Here is a 24,227-nt window from a genome sequence, read left to right on the forward strand (position 1 = left end):
CAATAAATATATTTTATTTTTATGCAAATTGAAACTTTTTCTCTGAAATGTTTTTAACACAAAGAAAACAACAAAGTAATTTAAAATGTTCATGCTGAACTGTGTCTAGACTTATGTAAAAAATTTACTCTTTTTAATACTCATTATTTTAGACCAAGACAGAATGTCGCAATAAACAAGAAACTTTCAAATCGTATTTGTGGCGATTTTCGCTAACCTTAAAAAAAGTTTTTATTTTAAGCACCAAAAAACGTTTTTTTTAAATTGTCTTGGGACTGCTAAATATAAAAATTTCTATTTGGCAATTCTTTAAAAAAAAACCTTTCCGTCTTAATACAAAAAAAGTTTTTTGAACAAAAGTCGTAAAACAATGATTTTAAATCACTTTATATTCTAAATACTATCAGGTTGGCAATATCTCACTACAGTCACCGTGTACTTTGTGCTGGCGAGAGGAGAGAAGGGGGAGGGGGGAGGGGAAGAAAGCGGGAGAAGGTGTTAGTCATGATATTCTTACCTAAGGTGTTATGCCTAGATTATAACAATGAAGAATTAAATGAAAGACGGATACAGGGTTACCCATAAAGGATGAGACTTTAATTTCGATCTAGGTCTCTCTATGCATCAAGATTTTCATATGAAGTAAGGTCTTTCAGCTTAAAATCAATATTCTCAGTTTTTTTTTTAATTCTAACAACTTGGAAACCTAACAATTCAGTAACCTAACAAATTGGTAGCAAGAAGTAAGATCTTTCCCCTTGAATTCAATATTCTCAGGTTTTTTTATTAAGTTCTAACAACATACTAACCTAAAAAATTGGTAACAAAGATATTAGATAACCTAACAAGATTTTTATATGAAGTAAGATCTTTCCCCTTGAATTCAATATTCTCAGTTTTTTTTATTAAGTTCTAACAACTTGGTAACCTAACAACTTGGTAACCTAACAACTTGGTAACCTAACAACTTGGTAACCTAATAAGTCGGGAACGTAAAAATTTGGTTACCTAACAATTTGGTTACCTAACAATTTGGTAACCTAATGTGAACCAAGCATAGTTCACAGATATAATAGATACATTACAATTTACGGTTACTGCCCCTCCGGGAGATATGTTTCTAGTCTGATAAGGCTGGCCGGTTAGCCGGTTATCTCTCAACCTTCAAAGGGTATTTAACCCTTATCAAGTTGAGCTTTAATTCGGTACAGCCAGGTCAGGACGAGAGCAGACAAGGGGAATAAAGGGATATTACGGCCAGGAAAGAAAGGAGCAGGTTTGGCCATATTAGATTTCCCATACCCAGTATATACTGATAAAGCATCAGATAGGAGAAGTTCCATGGAATATACATTCCCCATTAAAGGCGAATGTCATGTTCAATAAAGGTGAGTTGATCATTCAATCATCAGTTTATATAGCTAACTTATAATTATAGTTTTGTGTACAAACATGTTTCGTTATTCCATTCAATCATGGCCTTTTACCTTCACTTTTTTTTCAAGTCTATACTAACAATGTGGTAACTTAACAATTTGGTAACTTAACAATTTGGTAACCTAACAATTCGGTAACCTAACAAGTTGGTAACCTAACAAGTTGGTAACCTAACAATTAGGTAACCTAACAATTTGGTAACCTACCAATTCAGTAACCTTGCAATTTGGTAACCTAACAATTCGGTAACCTCACAATTTGGTAACCTACCAATTTAGTAACCTAACAATTTGGTAACCTCACAATCCCGTAATATAACAATTTGGTATCCTAACAATTTGGTAACCTAACAATTTGGTAACCTACCAATTCAGTAACCTTACAATTCGGTAGCCTAACACTTCGGTAACCTAACAATTTGGTAACCTACCAATTCAGTAACCTTGCAATTTGGTAACCTAACAATTTGGTAACCTAACAATTTGGTAACCTAACAATTTGGTAACCTACCGATTTTGTAACCTTACAATTTGGTAACCTAACCTTCCTTTTGTTTAAACTGTGAAATTTGGCAGCTAAAGAGATTGACAATCTGGTGACCAAAAATGTTGTAACTTCAGAAGAAAAATAGATGGTAAAGAGTATTTTTTGGCAATATGGGACAATGTTTACAGTTGCAAGATATGGGCACATTTTTGTTACCAAAGTCACGAAATCATTGTAAAAAAAATGTTAGAAGACGATAATCAATTCACTGATTTCAACTCACTATCCCTGGTAACAATTTTGCGGAAAATCCTCCCAGGAATCTTTCATTTCCAAAAGCCTGTAAATTCCTGGGAATTGGTTTCAGGAAACTCTTGGGACCGGGTCACTAGCTGGAAAATCTGATGAAAATGTAAACATAATTTGGAAAAATTTTCGAGAATTTCGGGAGAAAGATTCTCATAGAGAAAATTGTTGGATTCATACTGGATATTCACAGGGGTTTAGCCACGGCTGGAGAATTTGTTGTAAACACTGCCGGAGAATTTCTTGTGACCAATTCCAGAGAATTTTGTGTCACCAATTCTGGAGAGTAACCAGGAAATATTTGGAGAAATTCTTGGGAAATTCTAGGGTTAAGTTCTTCAGAACCCATTCCTGGGAATTTCCTGGAAACAATTCCCAAGATTTATCTTGAGATATTCTCCTCATATTTCTGAGTAAATTCACTAAAAAGTGTCCGAATTTAATGAATTTGAGTCAAGTCTTAAATCCACCAAAAACCGGTTTCAATTGAGCGCCGGATTATATCTTGAGACATTGAATACAATTTTAAGTGAAACCAACCATATTTGAGCTGCGGCTTAAATTTAAGCTGCCGCTCAAATACTTTAAATTCGGCCTCAGGCTATTTACATTGAAAATTCAACTTTTTAGAAGTACAACCAATTTCTTAAGTCAGAATGAAATAGCTGATTTTAATCTTTCTGAGGTTGTCTTGTATTTTGTATTTTCAGACAGCTTAATTGTCAATAACATTTTTTTTAAAAATATAAATTTTACAGATGGTTTGTAAATTTATCATTTTTTTCAGCAATCAGGATGCAAAGAAAAAAGATTTTGTTAGGGCAGTGCATAAAAGAAGGGAACCTCAGAGAGGGGAGGAAGGCCAACCACATCAATCTCTAGTCCGAACCACATTCTCCTCATTTTTTCGTCCGAACCACCTCGGAATCCTCGTCCTTCGATTATTCTGTGTTAAAAAGTTTCCAATTATTGAAGATAAAACTATTTTTTTTAAATCTGGCCATGTTAGGGCATAAAATATGGATGGACTAAAGTATTGCAATGATTATATCATGTTAGAATCTTCAAACCCATGAAAATGATGTCAAACTTTATTTAGATAAAACTTAAATCTCTTCTGCCTCCGTCATGGCTAACCTACATGATATGAAAAAAATAGCAAAATATTCGGCATACCTCTGCCTATAATTTTCCCATGGAACCACCTGGAAAAATTCTATGGTTTTCACTTAAGTTAACAAAAAAGATTGAAATTCTATAAACTTGGAATTATTTGCGGCATTCTACACCAGAAATATCTGAAAATGCGCATAAAAAAGGTAAACATTTTTAAAGACATTAAACTTTAAATCTTTAATTCAATTGAAATTTTTTTTTCAATTTATAAAAATTTGATATTTCATTTATGCCCTAAAGTGGCCCGATTCTTTAAAAATAGTTTTATCCGGAAGGATTAGACACTTAAAAAAAATAATATTGAAAGGACGAGGATTTCGAGGTGGTTTGACGTGGTTGGCCTTCCTCCCCTCCCTCAGAGACCCACAATAATCAGTAAATTTATTGATCAAGTTCTGATAACTTCTTAGAAATTTCCGTTAAAATAAGTTTCTTATTCTGTTCCCCCAAAATATTTGGCCTGGATAATCTGCCCTAACAGTTGCAGCTGTTGATTTTGAATGCTTATTTATTTGTATATATTCTAAATTTAGATATAAAGCACATTTCATTAGATTAAATATTAAATCTAAATCTAATTAAATGTTAAATGTTAACATCTAAGGAAAGGTTCTTATTATTAAAGGTTATATAAGGCATTCAAAATCAACAACTGTCACCGTTAACGTTAAATCCCACAGGCCGACAAATATCCATAAAAATTAGTAATCAAATCCTTGCCTGAGTATTGCTCAGGAATTTCTTGAGAAAAATTTTGGTCTTTTATTCTGATCCATAAAAAATTGTAAAATTAAAAAAGAGATGTTTTTGTCCCCAGGACATGATCGGGTTGTTCCGATCGAATCTCGGAATTTTTCTACTGCCAGGGGTTGTAATCTGGCAGCACATTTATCCATCCACGCTTCATTTATTCTGAGAAGAGGGCTGACAAGATTCCAGCTGCCTATGGGCTTCATAGGCCTGAGAAAAGTATAGTGCAGGAATTCTTCTGATATACTGGAATGAGGCCCAGGTGCCTTACAGATAGGAAACATCACACTCATTGCTCCCGATCATTTCTAAGCCCGGATTGGAAACCTCCAGGTACACATAGCTGGCAACCATAAACTCTCCGTGCTTGTCAACCTTTCTTCTCTTCATCATCATTCACTTGGATCAATCCATTTCAAGCTTCCTTCTTATTGAGTAGAAAGCATGCACCCTTTTGCTGCAAGAGTTGTTGGCAGCCGCCCCTCTGTCCTCCTGCATCCGTCAGGTGGTCATAACTGCTAAACCAGATATAGGCTTCAGATGATTTTAAAATCACAGGTTTGTGAGGAGCCTGGGAATCAAACCTGTGAACACCAGTCTGGATACCAATCCAGTTACTGGCTGCGGACAAGTGTGCTTAACTTCAGTGATATAACGAGACTGGTGTCACACACTAGCCAGCCCACCCCACAAAACCGTAAAATTTGTGACCAAGTCTTTAGAATTGTTCAGGAGTTTCTGGGGAAATTTTTAAATAATTCACAGGTAATTCTTGAAACTAAGTTTTTCCCCTGAAAAATATTTTAGAAAAATTTCAAGAATTTCAGAGAAATTTTTAGAAATTTCTTGAAACTAGGTTTCTTATTCAGTTCCCCAAAAATTCCGTAAAATTGAAAAACCAAGTTCTGAGAATTTATCAGGTATTTACGGAGACATTTTTAAGATATTTTTAAGAAATTTGGTAAAACAAATGATCGATTAACAGATTTCCGGGTAACCACATGTCATGTCAGCAAATTTTCAGGGCACTATATTATCAGAAAATGCTAGGTTATACAATTGTCAGGTCAACAAATTATAGCTTCCAAATTTCTAGGTATACAATTTAGTTACCCAAACTTCTCCTATTCAGAATGTATCTCAACTTGAACATAAGACGTAACATTTAAAACTGCATCCTTTTCTTTCTCAGAAGGAATCAATAAAGGATAATGAATTTTATATTTTACAAGTGTTTGTAGTATCCTGATGATGACATAATCTGAGAGTCCTCCATGTGTTTTGTTTTGCTGTCTAATATATTAGCATGCAACAAATGTAACGTTAATACCTTTATTTTGCAAAGAAAATAATAGTAAAACAGCTGTTAGGCCTGTCCAAACTTTATTTTTCTTGGACCCGTCCTGAATTTTTTTGTTAATGCATTTTTTGTGAAGATAAATGTTTTGTTACAGATTTGTCTTGAACAAAAATCATTGAATTCGCAAATTATAAATTGTAAAATATCGACCTTCCTTATGGGCTATGATTTTTCAGAACACCATTGGCCACTTTTAAGAAATATGTATAGTAAAAATAAAAAATTTTGTCGTTTTTTACTGCGTGTTAATAATCTTTATTACCAAACCTACTTTCCAATGACATTAAGAGGAATGCCTTTACAAAATTGATGGAATAAGCCTTAATTCATGAGAACCAGACAAAATAACTTTAAGTAAGTTGTGTCGGTAAACAAATTTTAAATTTCGGCCAATTTGCTTTCATGTCAAACAATGCCTAATAATGAAGGAGGTAAAATTTGATCTCTAATGAAAATCATTGAATCGTAAATTATAAATTGTAAAAAATCGACCATCCTTATGGTCTATGATTTTTCAGAACACCATTGGCCCATTTAAGAAATATTTAATAAATATAAAATTTTTTTTTTACTGTGTGTTAATAATCCTTATTACCAAACCTACCTTCCTAAGACATAAAGTGGGATGCCTTTACAAAACTGATGGTATAAGCCTGAATTCATGAAAACCAGACAAAATAACTTTTAAGTAAGTTTTGTCTTTAAACAAATTTTAAATTTCTGTATTCCATCAATTTAGAAAATTTCGAGGAAAACAATTTCGTTCTAAATGACTTTAGATTTTCTACCACCCAATCAATTTTTACCTCCTTCATTATTAGGCATTGCTTGACATGAAAGCAAATTATACTTCAGTTAAATTATGTTTATTCTTTTGTTAATTTTTTTTGGGCCCGTCCTGATTTTTTCTTTAACATAAAAATAAACTTTTTAAGGATTTTATCTCCAACGAAAATCATTGAATCGTAAATTATAAATTGTAAAAAATCGACCATCCTTATGGTCTATGATTTTTCAGAACACTATTGGCCCATTTAAGAAATATTTAATAAATATAAAATTTTTTCTTTACTGTGTGTTAATAATCCTTATTACCAAACCTACCTTCCTAAGACATAAAGTGGGATGCCTTTACAAAACTGATGGTATAAGCCTGAATTCATAAGAACCAGACAAAATAACCTTTAAGTAAGTTGTAAACAAATCTTAAATTTCAGTATTCTATCAATTCTATCAATTTTTTTAAAATTTTGAGTAAAACAATTTTTTTCTAAAAGACTTTAGATTTTCTACCACCCAATTAATTTTTACCTCCTTCATTATAAGGCCTTGTTTGACATGAAAGCAAATTATACTTCAGTCTAATTATGTTTATTCTCAGGGTAAATTCATTTTAAACATTCATTTAATCTCTTTAAAATATAAACAAATTATTTCTTCTGTTTAAAAACTGCTATTTGTAATTTGTAGACCAAAATTAAATCTCTCTTAAACAAATAGAATAACATTTTTACGTCGAAAAATATTCGATGGATGATCACTACTAATCTTACTTCTATTGTACCCTAAAATTATCAATAATTTTTTGATAGTTGGCCGCAAGGTGTCTCTCCTTACAATGTTTATACTAGTTCCACGTGGGAGAGATTAGGACTGGGCATCATTCCTGGGGAACAAACGGAACTATCAAGAACGATTCCAAATAAGAAAATCGCATAGAACGAAATGTAAAAAATATTGGAACGATTTGTAAAAGAACGGAACTGCTTGAAAAGAACGTTAAAATCAGGAACGAGTTCTTATTATCAAGAACTTGTTCTAAGCCGGGAAGGCATTTAAAATCAGGAATTGTTCTAAATCATCTGTAAATAATTAAAAGATTTTTCTAATTGGATCACGTATCCTGGTTTTCAAGTACCCCAGCGGGGATAGGGTTAAAAGATATTTTCAAAAAACCCTTACGGTGTTTAGATTTTTGTATTTGCCTACTTGAGTTCAACATCTACAACAATTATATGCATAGAAAGAGCATAAAATTTTGAAAAATTAGTCTCATCCCACCCCCTACAGAAAATGAAGTATTTAGTCCTCTAATAATGGGTTAAGGAGTTTAAAACAACATTCAGAGGAAAATGCCACAAACATTCTTAAAGCGAAACTTGAAACTAAAAGACCTAATATATTTCTAGCACTTAGTGTGGCATATTTATAGATTTATTTTCGAAACTAAGGAGCAAACAATATTGTACAACATAGGGCCATTAAAAGAGGTCAATATGGTCTTATTTCTAAGAAATATACGATTTAATGTTATGCTTTTTTGGGCTGATTACTATTTGAGGTGGTGGAGATTATCAATTGAGGAGCGCGCTTGCCACAAAACAGATTTGGGTGGCGGTGATTACTATTTCAGGAACTCTGGACGTAATTTTCATAGACCTTTTATTTTAAGTAGTATGTCAAACCAGTATCCTGAAAAGCTTTTTAAAATCTTTTTTTAAATATTTTTTTAAAATCTTACTTTTAACAATAATTATGAATCTTCAAAGGCATTTTCAAATCTAGAATGAGTAAGATTTCCATCTTATTCTCTTTAAAACATTTCAATATTTAGAATTGTTTTTTCTCCACAACAGTGACTTATTAATCAAGCATATGACTGAAAGCTTGAAAAAACAGTCAATTTGAATCAATGCTTTACATTTTCTTGTTCAGGTTTTTCTGGTTATTGTAACTGCTTTGCTTTCACCAGCGGACAATTGTGATATGGCCACAAGAAATAATAATTGTCAATATGCGGTGAGCCAACATTGATCAAAGCTTTTATTATCCTTTTGTTTTAATTAATTAAAATTAAATATATAAATAATGCAGGCTGTAGGCCAGACCTGTTCAAATATTGTACAAAGAGGACTTCAGGCGCATGTTAAAGCAATGTTAGTGGATTTACATAACAAGTAGGTATTAGGTACAATCAACTTTGGAATTTGCATAACAAGTAGGTAATAGGTACATTCAACTTTGGAATTTACATAACAAGTAGGTAGTAGGTACATTCAACTTTGGAATTTACATAACAAGTAGGTAGTAGGTACATTCAACTTTGGAATTTACATAACAAGTAGGTAGTAGATACATTCAACTTTGGAATTTGCATAACAAGTAGGTAGTAGGTACATTCAACTTTGGAATTATAGATTAAACAAGTAGGTGGTAGGTACATTCAACTTTGGAATTTACATAACAAGTAGGTGGTAGGTACATTCAACTTTGGAATTTACATAACAAGTAGGTAGTATGAACATTCAACTTTGGAATTATAGATTGGCAAAATTTGTTCACAACTATCATGTTAAAAAAGTGAAGAAGCCGTTTTGAAGTTATTTAGAAGAAACCACAATGGTGGCGAAAAACACCCCCCCCCCCTTCCCCTCCTCCTTAATCGGGAGAGGGTTAAATAAGGAAAATATATGATTTATTTTTGTCGAATATTCATTACAGTACATTGGTTCTGTCTCCGTAAAGAAAAGTTGTTTCTAAACAGTTGAAAAATATGTACGTACTAAGTACACAGTTGACAGTAGATACATACACCAACACATATATGTGCGTAGTAAGTACGTTGATAGTAGTAGATACATAGACACATACAAAGAGAATTGAATAGAAGGAGGGGGCGATAGGGTTTCCGTACACTTTGCTGTGACGTTTTTGGACTGCTGACGAACTAGTTTTTGCGTAACAACAATAATAAAGATTGTAAACAATAACACAAATGATCACAAACATCTGGCATTTCTGACGTTAGATGAAGATTCAAAGTATACTCATGTTTGTTTACATTAGATGGGCTGCCTTTGTTATTGTTGTTACGCAAAAACTAGTTCTTCAGCAGTCCAAAAACGTTACAGCAAAGTGTACGGAAACCCTATCGCCCCCTCCTTCTATTCAGTTTTCCTTGGAAACACATATGCACGTAGTACACAGTTGACAGTACATACAAGGACACTTCTGAAACTATATACTTTATACTTTATACTTTATACTTTATGCCTTCTACTTTATACTTTATACTTTATACTTTATACTTTATACTTTATACATTATACTTTATACTTTATACTTTATACTTTATACTTTATAACTTTATACTTTATACTTTATAATTTATACTTTATACTTTATACTTTATACTTTATTCTTTATTCTTTATACGTTATACTTTATACTTTGTACTTTATGCCTTCTACTTTATACTTTATACTTTATACTTTATACTTTATACATTATACTTTAAACTTTATACTTTATACTTTATACATTATACTTTAATGTCTCGTGTAATATTAAAGCACAAAAAGGCAGACCACATTTTGGAAATCCCAGAACTAGGAGAATTTTGTGGTTATTGTTTCAATACATGTTAAAGTATGTTGACGACTGACTGAATGTCACAAATGAATTCAAAGATCTAAGACAAATTTCAAGTCGTCTTGCTACTGGCATGTTTTGTGGGACACCCTGTATTTTACAGTACAAAGAAATTTGAACAATGAACATGAACAGCTCACAGAGAAAGGAAGTGTGATTTAACAACAACCTCAGATTTGTAATTCCTTTTTTTTAAACCCAATGTCATTTTAAAAATATTCTAAGTTTGACATATCAAAGGTTTACATCATCATGTTGCAAAGATACAGATATTAGAGAATTCGAGTTTGTGGTAAAAACTCAATTCCTTTTCAGGACAATGTACAGTATACAGAAATATGTTTATAGATACGTTGACATATTAATCACACTCTACTTTTAATACTATTTATGATGCCCATTTTATATCAGTCTTATGTCAATGAAATCGTAAAGGCTGCACACTTTTTTTCATAAAAAATCTATTTTCCAATTGTTTGTAATCTTTCTCAGGACATTAACCGAATTTTATGAATATGAACTGACTTTATCAGCGATATTCAATTCCTTCCTTAATCTTTAATTTTAAATTGGTAGTTCAAATTTGAACCGGCTCGACTGTATGTTGTTCAGCGACGCAGCTCAAATTATTCAAATTCTATCTCAGGTTAATTAACCTAAATGAAATTTGGAAAGGGCCACACAAAAATATTGATTTTACAGAGAAAAATCTTTTGCTAAAACTGTAAAACTGTAAACTCTAGGTATAGATCCAAGGTTGCTCTGGGGAGAGAAACGACTGGATCTCAACCCCCAGGCAGCAATATGAAGAGAATGGTAACACGATATTAAGTCAGTGTAAAATGTCCTTATTGGCAAAAAAGGTTTTTTCCTCTCGCCGACAGAAAAACTCGGGTTAGGAAATTAATTTCAATATTTTTTTCCCCTACAGTTCTACAGAAAAAGAATTATTCAAAACAATAAAAGTAAAAACTAAAAACAAGAAAAATCCGGAATTGGAATTCGACCTCTATAGCAGCTCATACTGTGACATTAAAGAGTTCAATGAACATGAGGCACAGTAATTTTGCAGTGTAAACAGAACCATTTCCCTGTAAAATGATTCAACTACTTACTTGTAAACCTATTGCTTTGTAATAACATCAAATTCACTTCAGTATTACTTGAATGTCGTCTTCCGATTCTACAGTTATTTGGTTATCATTTTAGAACAAGCTATTTTTAAAAAACTTGGCTTTTAGGGCGCTTCGCGCCCAAATTCTTTTTCAACTTTTAATTGTGGCTTTATCTGTGAGCATCTTCTCTTTGTACAGTATAAAAAAAATTATTTGCGGATTTCAAAATATTTTTCACGCATTTTCAAATTATACAAAACTGTTAGTATGAAATAGTAACACGTTTTAGAATTCAGATATTCTAGTCTTTGAACGCTTATTTGTGTTTTTTTTTTGTTTAGGAATGGGATAATGAATTAGAAAATAAAGCACAAGGGTGAATATTTTTCTTTAACAACATTTTTACAATTTGCTGTTCATCTTGGTCCAAACCATACAAAAAGGTGCATATTTCCAATTAAAAATTTTTTTTTTTTTCAAATAATAAATGTGTACCATCAAAATTTAAAACATCAATTTTTAAGTCACAAGAAAGGAAAAATATTATAATCTTTAAAAAAGATTGCTATATACAAGAAATATATAGTTCCTTAGTTAGATAAAAAAGATAATTTAAAAATGTTGCTACCTAAAAACTTTTAAAGAAAATCTTTATTTCTTAAGATATTTTTCTGTCATGAAGATCAACTTGCAGTATTTACTTTTAAGATGCGAATTTGAATCTGACTTTTTGTAATTATATAATTTAGATTAGCAAACCAGTGTTTATATGAACATGACTGTTCAGAATGCAGAGTGGTTTCCAGGTTTGTGAAAATAATTTAGAAAGGTTTCTGAAAATTCTTAATGTTCCCCGCTTTTTTATGTTAATTGTGTACACATAAAATGTGAAATTTTATTAGTTTTTACAATTTTGTTTTTCTGTACATTCTACATTTTTTTCAGGTTTAAATTCGGCCAAAATATTGCTAAGCACAATTTTGAGATAAACGAAAATCTGGGAGAAGAGTTAGAAAAGGAAATTCGATAGAATGTATTCAAGTTTAAGCTTTAAAAACACTTCACCGAGAATGGGTATTTTGTAGCAATGATTATAGAGAAAATAGTACTAAACTTGGGTCTGTCCTAGTGAACGATTTTTGGACCCCCCCCCTTCTATCAATTTTGTACATGACCAAATTAGTTTTTATTTAGCATTATTTATGGTTAGGTTAGGTTATGACACTTTCTGGGCCGAGCGCTACGGCTAGGATGGGCCAGGGGGCCGAGCGCTGCGGCCACGGGTTATGTTAGTTACCACACTTTCTGGGCCGAGCGCTGCGGCTAGGACAGGCTAAGGGGCCGAGCGCTGCGGCCACATGTCTTACATTTAAGAAAAATTGATAGGATGATGGGGGCTCGGGGGGGGGGGTCCAAAATCGTTCTCTAGGAATATACCTAAAACTTCAGTTATTATTCTGAAAAACGTGAGTCTAAGCCGTTTTATTCTTTTGTACATGCCAAATAAATGCCATGTTTTTCTAAATCGTTTTCTTTCAGAATCAATTTCTATAATTTGTTTGCTATGCAAAATTACAATAAAAATATATCACATATACAGTAAATATGCCTTTCCCTAGCAAGCCAACATGTGACGCAAAAAAGTTTGTAAATGATTTTTTATCTGATTGAACTGAATTCTAGCTGATTGACCAAGTATGGTATTCAAATGAGGTTCCATATGTTCAAAGACAGCAGGTGAAATTTTGTAGTGTGGGTTCTGGGTATAGGGTTGTAATAAATATCGGGTAATATAATATTCTGTAAAACTAAAGTACGTTGTACCTTATTAACAATATGGGATTTTTCTCAAGAAATTCCGAAGAATCTCTCATAAATACTTCTCCGGAAATTCCTGAGAAATTCTTAGGACTTGGTCCCGTTAATTTCATTTTTCAAGTTTTCATAGTTTAGCCAACTTAACCCAGCAGAACAAAACTTTTTAAGATAACAAAATTTTGCCAATGTGTAAAAAAAAATTACATCTCTAAAACTCTGTTAATAAAAAGTGTAAAAAGTGTCTGCACCTCTTGTACACTAACCACAGTGCTCAAAAGGTTGCAAGCTCTAACTCAAAAATCGATGAGAATTTTTCTTCTTCTTAAAAACTCAGGCTAAACACAAGGCTAGCTCTAAAATGTACATACATGACTAAAGTTAGAAAAAGTATCAGTAAGTTAGAAAGGTAAAATCAGAGGTCAAGGTGTTGTGACACTGTGAATTTTACCCATTTTTTAAAATGGATGCAATTTTGCTTTGTACAGCAGTCTGGATCTTTGTGACATTTGTTTAACAGATATTTTTTATTGCTTTGTTTAATTATCTAGCTCAGCTCGTACTATTCAAGCCAGCCAACTGTAGGTCACTACACACAGATCGCGTGGGCTGAATCAAACAAGGTATTTTTTACATATATTTTACAATCTATAAACTAATTAATTATTTGTTCTTTATTCATTTTTTATAAGATTAAATGGTATTGCAATAATACCATTTTGTATTTTTTAATTTGTTTTATAGATTTTAAAATTATAGACATTTTATCTTAGATGTTATGTATTTTCTCATATATGTTTTTACATTTTAAATACAGAATAATATACATGATTCACACTTTCTTACAAACATTTGACTCTTGTTTATATTCCTTGTTTTATATGATATTTGTTGTTAATGTCATGAACCAAGTAATACTTGTCTTAACTTCTTGCAATATCATGTGTACTTTTATTCTCTATTCTCCGTCCTAGAATTTCTACACACATTCATTCGTCCAAATCCCCCCCCCTCCTCCCGTGCGACAAGGAGCTTCAAACAGGGAAAGAAAATCTGGCCAAATAAACACTTCTTCCCTCGCGCGGAATATATTTTGAATGTAATTATTAAATTGTTAATTTTCATCATCTTCGAGTAATATATATTGGATTTGATTTGATATTTGTAAGTTGGGTGTGTAATTATCCAGTACTCTGTGTATAAAATTATATTTGCTTGTAACTATTTGTAGGTTGGGTGTGTAATTATCCAGTACTCTGTGGATAATATAGTATTTTCGTGTAACTATTTGTAGGTTGGTGTGCAATTATCCAGTACACTGTGGATAATATTATATTTGCTTGTAACTATTTGTAGGTTGGGTTTGGAATTATCCAGTACACTGTGGATAATATCGTATTTTCGTGTAACTATTTGTAGATTGGGTGTGGAATGATCCAGTTCAATGTGGATAATATTGTATTTTCGTGTAACTATTTGTAGGTTGGTTTGTAATTATCCAGTACACTGTGGATAATATTATATTTGCCTGTAACTATTTGTAGGTTGGGTTTGGAATTATCTAGTACACTGTGGATAATATTGTATTTTCGTGTAACTATTTGTAGGTTGGGTTTGTAATTATCCAGTACACTGTGGATAATATTGTATTTTCGTGTAACTATTTGTAAGTTGGGTGTGTAATTATCTAGTACTCTGTGGATAATATAGTATTTTCGTGTAACTATTTGTAGGTTGGGTGTGGAATGATCCAGTACAATGTGGATAATATTGTATTTTCGTGTAACTATTTGTAGGTTGGTGTGTAATTATCCAGTACACTGTGGATAATATTATATTTGCTTGTAACTATTTGTAGGTTGGGTGTGGAATGATCCAGTACAATGTGGATAATATTGTATTTTCGTGTAACTATTTGTAGGTTGGATGTGTAATTATCCAGTACTCTGTGGATAATATAGTATTTTCGTGTAACTATTTGTAGGTTGGTGTGTAATTATCCAGTACACAGTGGATAATATTATATTTGATTGTAACTATTTGTAGGTTTGGTTTGGAATTATCCAGTACACTGTGGATAATATTGTATTTTCGTGTAACTATTTGTAGGTTGGGTGTGGAATGATCCAGTACAATGTGGATACTATTGTATTTTCGTGTAACTATTTGTAGGTTGGGTTTGTAATTATCCATCTGTGGATAATATTGTATTTTCGTGTAACTATTTGTAGGTTGGGTTTGTAATTATCCATTACTCTGTGGATAATATTGTATTTTCGTGTAACTATTTGTAGGTTGGGTGTGGAATTATCCAGTACTCTGTGGATAATATTGAATGCTACATACTCAGCCTAGACTCTACGCAGTTCAGAATAAGAAATTAAGAAGAAATTTACAATTTGTTCAACCGCTAAATCCCACTTTTTCAACAAATGAAATATAATTTTTCATGAATAACGTTTTTAGATTTTTAGCAATTTTTTTGCTTTCAACCACTGGTTTTCTGATTTTTCAGAACTTTTTTACTTTCAACTGTTTTCAGATTTTTCAGCTACTTTTTGCTTACAACCGTTTTCAAATATTTCAGCAACCTTTTTGCTTTCAACCGCTGGTTTAAAGATTTTTCACCAACTTTTTAACTTTCAACCGCTGATTTTAAAATTTTTCAGCAACTTTTTTACTTACAACCGTTTTAGATATTTCAGCAACTTTTTCACTTTCAACCGCTGGTTTCAAGATTTTTCAACAAATTTTTGCTTACAACCGTTTTCAAATTTTTCAGAAACTTTTTTGCTTTTAACCGCTGATTTTCAGATTTTTTAGTGCTTTCAATTGCTTATTTTCAGATTTTTTCAGAAAATATTTGTTTACAAATTTTTCAACAACTTTTTTCTTTGAACCGCTGGGTTTACAATTTTCGACAACTTTTGGATTTCAACCGCAGAGAAATAATTGTTCATGTAAATTTTTTTGCTCTTAACCGCTGTCTTAAAGATATTAAATATTTTTTTGCTTTCAACCACTCGTTTAAAGATTTTTTTGTAACTTTATTGCTTTTAACCGCTGGTTTGAACATTTTGCTTTGAACTACTGATAAAATTTTCTTGAAAAACATTTTTACGTTTGACCACTGGGTAAAAACTTTTTGAACAACTTATTGCTTTTTAACCAATGGGTAAGATATTGAACGACTTTTTGCTTTCTACCACTGGAAAACGGTATATCATGGAAAACGTTTGAACCACTGGTTTAAATTTTTTTTTGCTTTCAACCACTTTTAAAATGTTTTTTAAGAAACTCTTTTTGTTCTTAACCGCTGGTTTCAAATTTTCAAAAACTTTTTGCTATCACCCAATGAAAGTTTGTGATGAAAAACTTTTTCTCTGACCACTGTGTTTCAAGATTTAAATAACTTTTAGGCTTTCAACTGCGGTTTTTTAAAGTTTTATCAGCAACTTTATTGCTTTCAGCCACCGGAAAAGTTTCTCTTAGCTGTGTTTCATATTTCTAAATAAATTTTTTTAACAATTTTTATATTCAAACGCTGGGAATCCATGTTTTACAAAATTAACTGACTTTTCTTAACCACTAGAAACTCGGTTTTCAGTAGACTTTTAAACATTTTTATTTTATGTTCAATTGAGTTCAAATTACATAATAACAAACAAATGAAAAGAAAATATTTTTTATGAAAAACTGTTGTCCAGCGGTTGCAAGCAAAAAAGTTGCTGAAAAATCTTCAACCCAGTGGTTGAAAGCAAAAAATCTTAAAACCAGTTGTTAAAAGAAAACATTTTTTATGAAATCTGTTTTCCAGTGGTTAGAGCAACCCAGCGGTTGAAAGCAAAAAGTTGCTGAAAAATCTTAAAACCAGTTGTTAAAAGAAAACATTTTTTATGAAATCTGTTTTCCAGTGGTTAAAGCAACCCAGCGGTTGAAAGCAAAAAAGTTGATGAAAAATCTTAAAACCAGTAGTTGAAAGATAAAAAATTTATGAAAGACTGTTTTCCAGTGGCTAAAGCAACCCAGTGGTTGAAAAGTTGATGAAAAATCTTAAACCCAGCGGTTGAAAGAAAAAAAGTTGTTTAAAAAATTTTAAAACTAGTTGTTAAAAGAAAACATTTTTTTTGAAAAACTGTTTTCCAGCGGTTGCAAGCAAAAAAGTTGCTGAAAAATCTTAAAACCAATGGTTGAAAGCAAAAAATCTTAAAACCAGTTGTTAAAAGAAAACATTTTTTATGGAACGCTGTTTTCTAGTGGTTAAAGCAACCCAGCGTTTGAAAGAAAAAAAGTTGCTGAAAAATCTTCAACCCAGTAGTTGAAAGCAAAAAAGTTGTTAAAAAATCTTAAAACCAGTTGTGAAAAGAAAACATTTTTTATGAAAAACTGTTTTCCAGTGGTTAAAGCAACCCAGTGGTTGAAATCAAAAAAGTTGCTGAAAAATCTTCAACCCAGCGGTTGAAAGAAAAAAAGTTGTTTAAAAAATGTTAAAACCAGCGGTTGAAAGAAAAAAGGTGCTGAAAAATCTTAGAACCGGTTTTTAAAAGAAAACGTTTTTCATTAAAAACTGTTTCCCAGCGTAAAAAAGCATCCCAGAGGTTTAAAGCAAAAAAGTTTCTGAAAAATCCTGAACCTAGCGGTTGAAAGCAAAAAAATTGCCAAAAAATTTTAAAGCCAGTGGTGGAAAGAAAACGTCTTTCATGAAAAATTATTTTTCATGGTGATTAAAAGAAACCCAGTGCAAGGAGTTAAAAGGAAAAAAGCTGCTGAAAAATCTTTAACCCAGCGGTTGAAAGCAAAAAATTGTATTTAACTACTAAAAAAGTTTTAAAAGTGAATAAAAATATGAATGAAAAAATTTATTGATTGAACAAATTTCAAATTTGAGAAAAAAAGGCGTATTTCTTATTCTGAACTGCGTAGAATCTAGGCTAGATCTCTCCCGCTGATTTTTTTTCTCCAAAGTATATATCATTCGATAATATTGTATTTGCGCGTAACTTTTTGTATGTTAACTGTGGAATTATCCATCATACTGTGGATACTATTGTATTTGCTTGTAACTATTTGTAGGTTGGGTGTGTAATTATCAAGTACACTGTGGATAGCTTGTAACTATTTGTAGGTTGGGTGTGGAATCATCCAGTACAATGTGGATGATATTGTGTTTGTGTGTAACTACGGACCAGCTGGGAATATGATATCTCAGGAAGTATACAAGCAAGGTCAGTATCAAGTAAAATTAATACTTTAAGGGACTAGAGACTATATTTCAAGGTACTCCTTATGAACTGTAGTACATCCTTATTTTTCTAACTAAAATTAATTAGCTTCTCTGTAAATTTGACTTGCGAAGATGTGCAGCAAAGACAAAGACTAGGGCTGGGCAAAGTTACGTTAACAAAACAGAGGTTTTCGAAAATAAACGAAAGAGTCTGTTAAACGTTAATGCCTTTAAGGGAGTGTTCGTGAAAAATGAAAGGGGGTATAGGCTTAATGCGATACAAAAGCGCTTTTGATCGCTACTAATCTTACCTGTTGCGTCTATAAGGAGAAAATTGTTAAAGACGTCTCATAACGAAGAACGTAACGCCCATACAAATTGAGAAAATTGCAACATACGACTTAGACCGTAAAAAATCAATTTAATTTCAAACAAATCATTCAGATATTACAACCTATAGTCATCGATTATCTTTCGCCATATTTGTATATAGTTTATATTTTATAATATTTTTTAATTAGTTTTTCTATATTTTATTTTTTTAGGAAACGTTTTCAACGGATTTCGAAAAATGTCAGTGGGATGCTTTCTCATTTGGACTACTGCCGTTTGAACTATTGTTCATTTGAACTATTGTTCATTTCAACTACTGCACGTGGGACCACGTGAGTAGTTTAAATGAACAATAGTTCAAACGAGTAAATATATTGCTCATTTGAACTATTTTTTAGTTCATTTGAACTATTTTCATTTGAACTATTAAAATATTATTAATGAAATAAACAAAAAATAGTTCAAATGGACAAAAAAAATAGTTCAAATGAACAAAAAAATAGTTCAAATGAACAAAAAATAGTTTAATTTGAACTATTTTTTACCTAACCTAACCTAACCTAACCTATTTTTTTGTTCATTTGAACTATTTTTTAGTCCATTTAGACTATTTTTTTTCATTTGAACTATTTTTTTTTCATTTGAACTATTTCATTTGAACTATTTTCATGTTAATTTGAACTATTTTTATGTTCATTTGAACTATTTCATTTGAACTATTTTTATGTTCATTTAAACTATTTTTATGTTTATTCTGTGTAATGTTTATCTAATTAATTGTCATGAATATAACTTTATGAAGATTATAAAAAAAATTTTAAAACTGAATTGGGGTAGAAAAATAGTTCAAATGAGCAAGAAATGCGTTGATTTAAACTACAGGATATGACGTCATGTCAGTAGTTCAAATGAACAATAGTTCAAACGAACAATAGTTCAAACGTACCATAGTTCAAACGGCAGTAGTTCAAATGAGAATCCACCTGTCAGTGGTGCGCGGCATTCTTAGATAGTTGCGCAAGCCAAAAAGAGAAATAATCAAATTCAAAACAAATTAGTTAAAAAATATTATAAAATATAAACTATATATACAAATGTGGCGAAAGATAATCGATGACTATAGGTTGTAATATCTGAATGATTTGTTTGAAATTAAATTGATTTTTTACGGTCTAAGTAGTATGTTGCAACTTTCTTAATTTGTATGGGCGTTACGTTCTTCGGTATGAGACGTCTTTAACAATTTTCTCCTTTTAGACGCAACAGATAGAAGTAAGATTAGTAGCGATCAAAAGCGCTTTTTTCATATTTCTGATATTCTCTCAGCCTAGTGTTTGTTCTGTCTGGATGATATGAAACACTTTTTGGATCTTCCACATTTGTTATCAGAATAAGGTTTCAAGGGTATATTGAAAATCGGGCAATGCCATCCTTGTATAGAGGGTCACTTGAAATTACGATTACAGTCCCTTAACATAATTCAAAAATATCATACTTTTCCAGGTGAGGCATGCTCTCAATGTGATGAGGGAGAATACTGCTCTTCTGACTATCCAGGACTTTGTGGTCAGCATTGTCTTATTTTTATCTGAATCTATAAATCATAAACTTTTATAATATTGTTAGAACCAAGTGGAGCAGCATCAAGTCAAACTCAACCTCGTGTTTCTCAACAAACCCCTTCTAATCCCTCTTTAAGTCAACGACAACAACAACAACGACCACAGCAAGAACGTCAAATACAACAACAACAACCACAGCAACAACATCAACAACTACAACAACAACAACAACAACAACCACAACAGCAACAACAACAACAACAACAACAACAACTACGATTGCATCGCCAGAAACAAGAACATCAACGACAACACCAACTACAACTGCAACAATATCAACAACAACGACAACAACAACAACAACAACAACAACAACAACAACAAAACAAGAACATCAACGACAACACCAACTACAACTGCAACAATATCAACAACAACGACAACAACAACAACAACAACAACAACAACAACAACAACAACAACAACAACAACAACGGCAGCAGCAGCAGCAACCTCAGCAACAACGACATCAGACATCAAGACAAGTGGGAGTCTCAGCAGCAGAAGATGGCTTTAGGACTCAACCGAAAACAACTCGTAAGAAAAAAATTGATGGCAATCTCGTTTCACAGATAAATAGGTATTATTAATTTTCCAATAGTCAAAAAAGATTGTTCTTTAACCAAAAAGTTTAATTTCAGTTTCTTTAATACCCCGATCAGAACAAAGGGAGAAGATGATAATTTGTAAGTATTGTTATTCATCATGTTTTAATCAGGATCAGCGTTAGGGCTAGGCACGTTCCAACCTTTTCAAGACGTTTCGTCAACGGTTAGTTTTTTTAAATCAAATCTAAGGTAGCTGTTAGTTTCACAGGATTAGAACGATTAATGGTTTTTTTAAAGTTACCATTAGTTAACAATCTCAATTTTATTAACGACACTAACGGAAAATTTTCAACACTTATTACAGAATTAATAACGGAAAAAAATCGTTAACAGCTAATGAAATCGTTAACGGCACAGCCGTTAACGGTATAATACAGTATTAACGGCGTTAACGGCGCCAAAAAAAATCGCAATCAAAACACACAACAAATATTTTTTTTTAAGGTTTAATGCAATTTTAAGCAGAAAAAAAATAAATTCACCTTTAAACCGTTTCGTTTTCGTTTTCAACTTTTATTTTTTTTCAAAAACGGCTAATCCTTTGTTGTTAACGATTTGAAAATGACAGGTTTTTACCGATCGTTAATTTCTAAAACCTCCGTTTCGTTACCGGAATACTGGCCAGCCCTTATCCTATAATACGTTGGCTAAAATTAAGTTTGGCTTAATTTCACTTTTTAAAACTAGTTTAGACACTTGTCACGTACTTGTACTTTGTTTTCGAGTATAATTGTAACATGAAAATGGCCCCTGGACCTTTATCTGTCCAGCTGCAGTACTCCTATTAACTATTTTGACATATGCACCATGTGATTGTAAGTGATACAAAATACATTTATCTCAAATGGGATTAAGAGCATCAGATCATTTAGGATCAGAAGGAACTGATATCTCATATTTCATATTATTTTTATTTACATAATTTTTCAAACCTGATAGTTTAAGATTTGACATTGAAAAGCACAATACAACATCAGGTTGCCAAGATATGAGGATTTTGTAATAAGAGTATATGAAAGAAAAGTAATCAATTTAAAAAAAAACATTTTTAGAATAAATCATTCCCCGACAATTCAAACCGCCGGTGATTTCGACACAAGGAAGATTCAACCATTCCAATCCAGCAAGTAATTGTTACATAAATCTTTTATATACTATACAGATTACAAATAGCTAAATGTTGTCTTTTCAAGATTTAAGGCGTTTCGTTCACAATAACCCTAAGGCAGAGCCCAAAGGAGTTCCGCGCAGGTAGTGCATGCTATGTATCTGTCTTTTAATTCAACGCTGCATGCGCGGAACTTCTTTGGGCTTATATACCTCAGATTTTTTGTGATTGAAAAACCCGTAAATCTTGGAAAGACGAAATCTAGTGTTTTATCTGTGTTGTTAGAAATCTATCAAAACTTCAAATTTTCCTGAGAAATATTGGTTTTTGATGAATTTTAGATCGTTAAAGAGACTTTCCACTCTTCTTTTGCAGATTATCCTTTATAATTAAAGTCCCTTTAATATTGTAATATTTAAAATTTAGATCAATGTATATTGATGTATGTTATTTAGTTCATTGATGGAGATTTTTAAGAAACATTTTGGGACAGTTTAGGAAAAAGGTATTATGCTTTTATAATCTTTTTAGTACACAAAGTACACTCTAGTACCTTCTATTTAGTACAAATAATACACTTATAGTACCTTCTCTTTAGTTCACATAGTTCACTCAAGTACTTTCTCTTCAGTAGACATAGTACACTCTAGTATCTTTTTCATAGTACTCATAATACACTCTAGTACCTTCTCTTTAGTACACATATTACACTCTAATACCTTCTCTACAGTACACATAGTACACTCTAGTACCTTCTCTTTATTACACATAGTACACTCTAGTACTTTCTCTTCAGTAATAAATATGTACACTCTAGTACCTTCTCTTCATTACACATACTACACTCTAGTACTTTCTCTTTAGTACGCGTAGTACACTCTAGTACCTTCTTTGTTTTACAAACAGTAAACTCTAGTACTTTCTCTATAGTACCATGGTACTACACATTGTACACTCTAGTACCTGTTCTATAGTACGCTACGCATAGTACACGCTACTAACTTCTCTTCAGTACACGCTGTACACTCTAGTACCTTCTCTTTTGTACAAATAGTACAGTCTAGTTCTTTCTCTTCAGTACACGTTGTACACACTTGTACCTTCTCTTTAATACGCATAGTACACTCTAGTACTTTCTCTTTAGTACACATAGAACACTCATAGCACATTCTCTATAGTGCCACATGTAGAATATTTCCCAAATGTACTGTGAGTAATGTGTTATGTTAAAATATTCCCAGTCCTAATCTTAATCCTTAAATTTTCCCTTTTCTAAATATTTTTTCATCAGCATAATTTACATGAAAGATTGACAAAAAAATAGAATTTAAATTTAAAATTTCAGATTATTCTCAAGATTTGGAACAACACAGAAATAAATAGTATACTGTACAAACTTTCAGTTCGTTCAATAAAATATGAATAGATTAAATAATTTATTAAAATATTATTAACCCTATATGATTTGGGCTATTTGGTGTCCATCCCCCCTCCCTCTTCAACAAAAATGGGAGCGATCAGTTCAGCCGTTCTACCATGTATTGGAGGCCAAAGAAATTAATCAAACCAACAGTCAGCCACCCAGACAAGCCAAATATTTGAATATATAAGAAAAAAACCATAGAATAGGAAGACGACATTAAAACAATTCAGAAGTACATTTTACGTTGCTACAAAGCAAATACCTATAATAGTAAGTTATTATATTACTTCTTAAGTGAAATAGGTCTGTTTACACCATGACAATTGCTGTGTATCATGCTTATTCGACTATTTAAACTCATAACTTTATTTTAAAAGTCGACTTAATATTTCAGAGTTTTCAATAAACTTTGCCAATATATAAGACAGAGTAGATATTTTTAAATTATTACTTCATAATTGAAGAAGTAATTATTTTAAATATGAAATCTGATCCAACAGTTGAAAAATATTATTTCCTTGAAAATTAGTTAAATTATTTCCCCTCTTTCATCTGATTCAAAAACTAAATCTATTATTCAAGATATTTTAACTTTATTCAAAGGAAGGGAAAAGGAAAATGTATGTATTAAAATAAAAAGTTTTTTTATTCTGGAAAAGGCGAATTCACTATTTTAGTTTCAGTATTTTATAGTTATTGGTTCTGTATAACTTGTATAATTAATCAAGTATAAAATCTCTGTTAAAATTCATTATATATTTTTAATCAATTTTACTAAACATTTTTGGTAAAAAATATCAACATTTTTATTGGTGATGAGGGAAGGGGGTGGGGGTGATAAAAGTTACAATAAAGGAAGGGGGGTCGTGTAACTATTTGTAGGTTGGGTTTGTAATTATCCATTACTCTGTGGATAATAAAAAGGAAGGGGGGGTGATGTAAATTTTATTATAGGAAGAAGGATGATGTAAGTGATAATGAGGGATGGGGAAATGATTGAAGAGCTTTTGAATAAAAAAGTGTTTCACATTAC

At 31.7% G+C, this 24,227-nt stretch overlaps 1 protein-coding gene across 1 annotated transcript; it reads left to right on the forward strand.

Annotated features, from left to right (window-relative positions):
- Positions 1-6,867: 6,867 nt before the first annotated feature.
- LOC111711982 (probable serine/threonine-protein kinase fhkB) lies at positions 6,868-23,203 on the forward strand. Its single transcript, XM_023486486.1, has 17 exons — positions 6,868-6,897; positions 8,231-8,314; positions 8,390-8,472; positions 10,690-10,762; positions 11,403-11,437; positions 11,811-11,867; positions 12,007-12,079; positions 12,745-12,798; positions 13,428-13,499; positions 18,002-18,101; positions 19,937-19,999; positions 20,060-20,357; positions 20,435-20,635; positions 20,697-20,741; positions 21,716-21,790; positions 22,227-22,276; positions 23,117-23,203. The coding sequence occupies exons 1-16, from the start codon at positions 6,883-6,885 to the stop codon at positions 22,267-22,269; spliced, it is 1,371 nt and encodes a 456-aa protein (XP_023342254.1). The 5' UTR covers positions 6,868-6,882; the 3' UTR covers positions 22,270-22,276; positions 23,117-23,203.
- Positions 23,204-24,227: the final 1,024 nt, after the last annotated feature.

Source organism: Eurytemora carolleeae, unplaced genomic scaffold (genome assembly GCF_000591075.1).
Source record: "Eurytemora carolleeae unplaced genomic scaffold, Eaff_2.0 scaffold209, whole genome shotgun sequence".
NCBI classification, from domain to species: Eukaryota; Metazoa; Arthropoda; class Copepoda; order Calanoida; family Temoridae; genus Eurytemora; species Eurytemora carolleeae.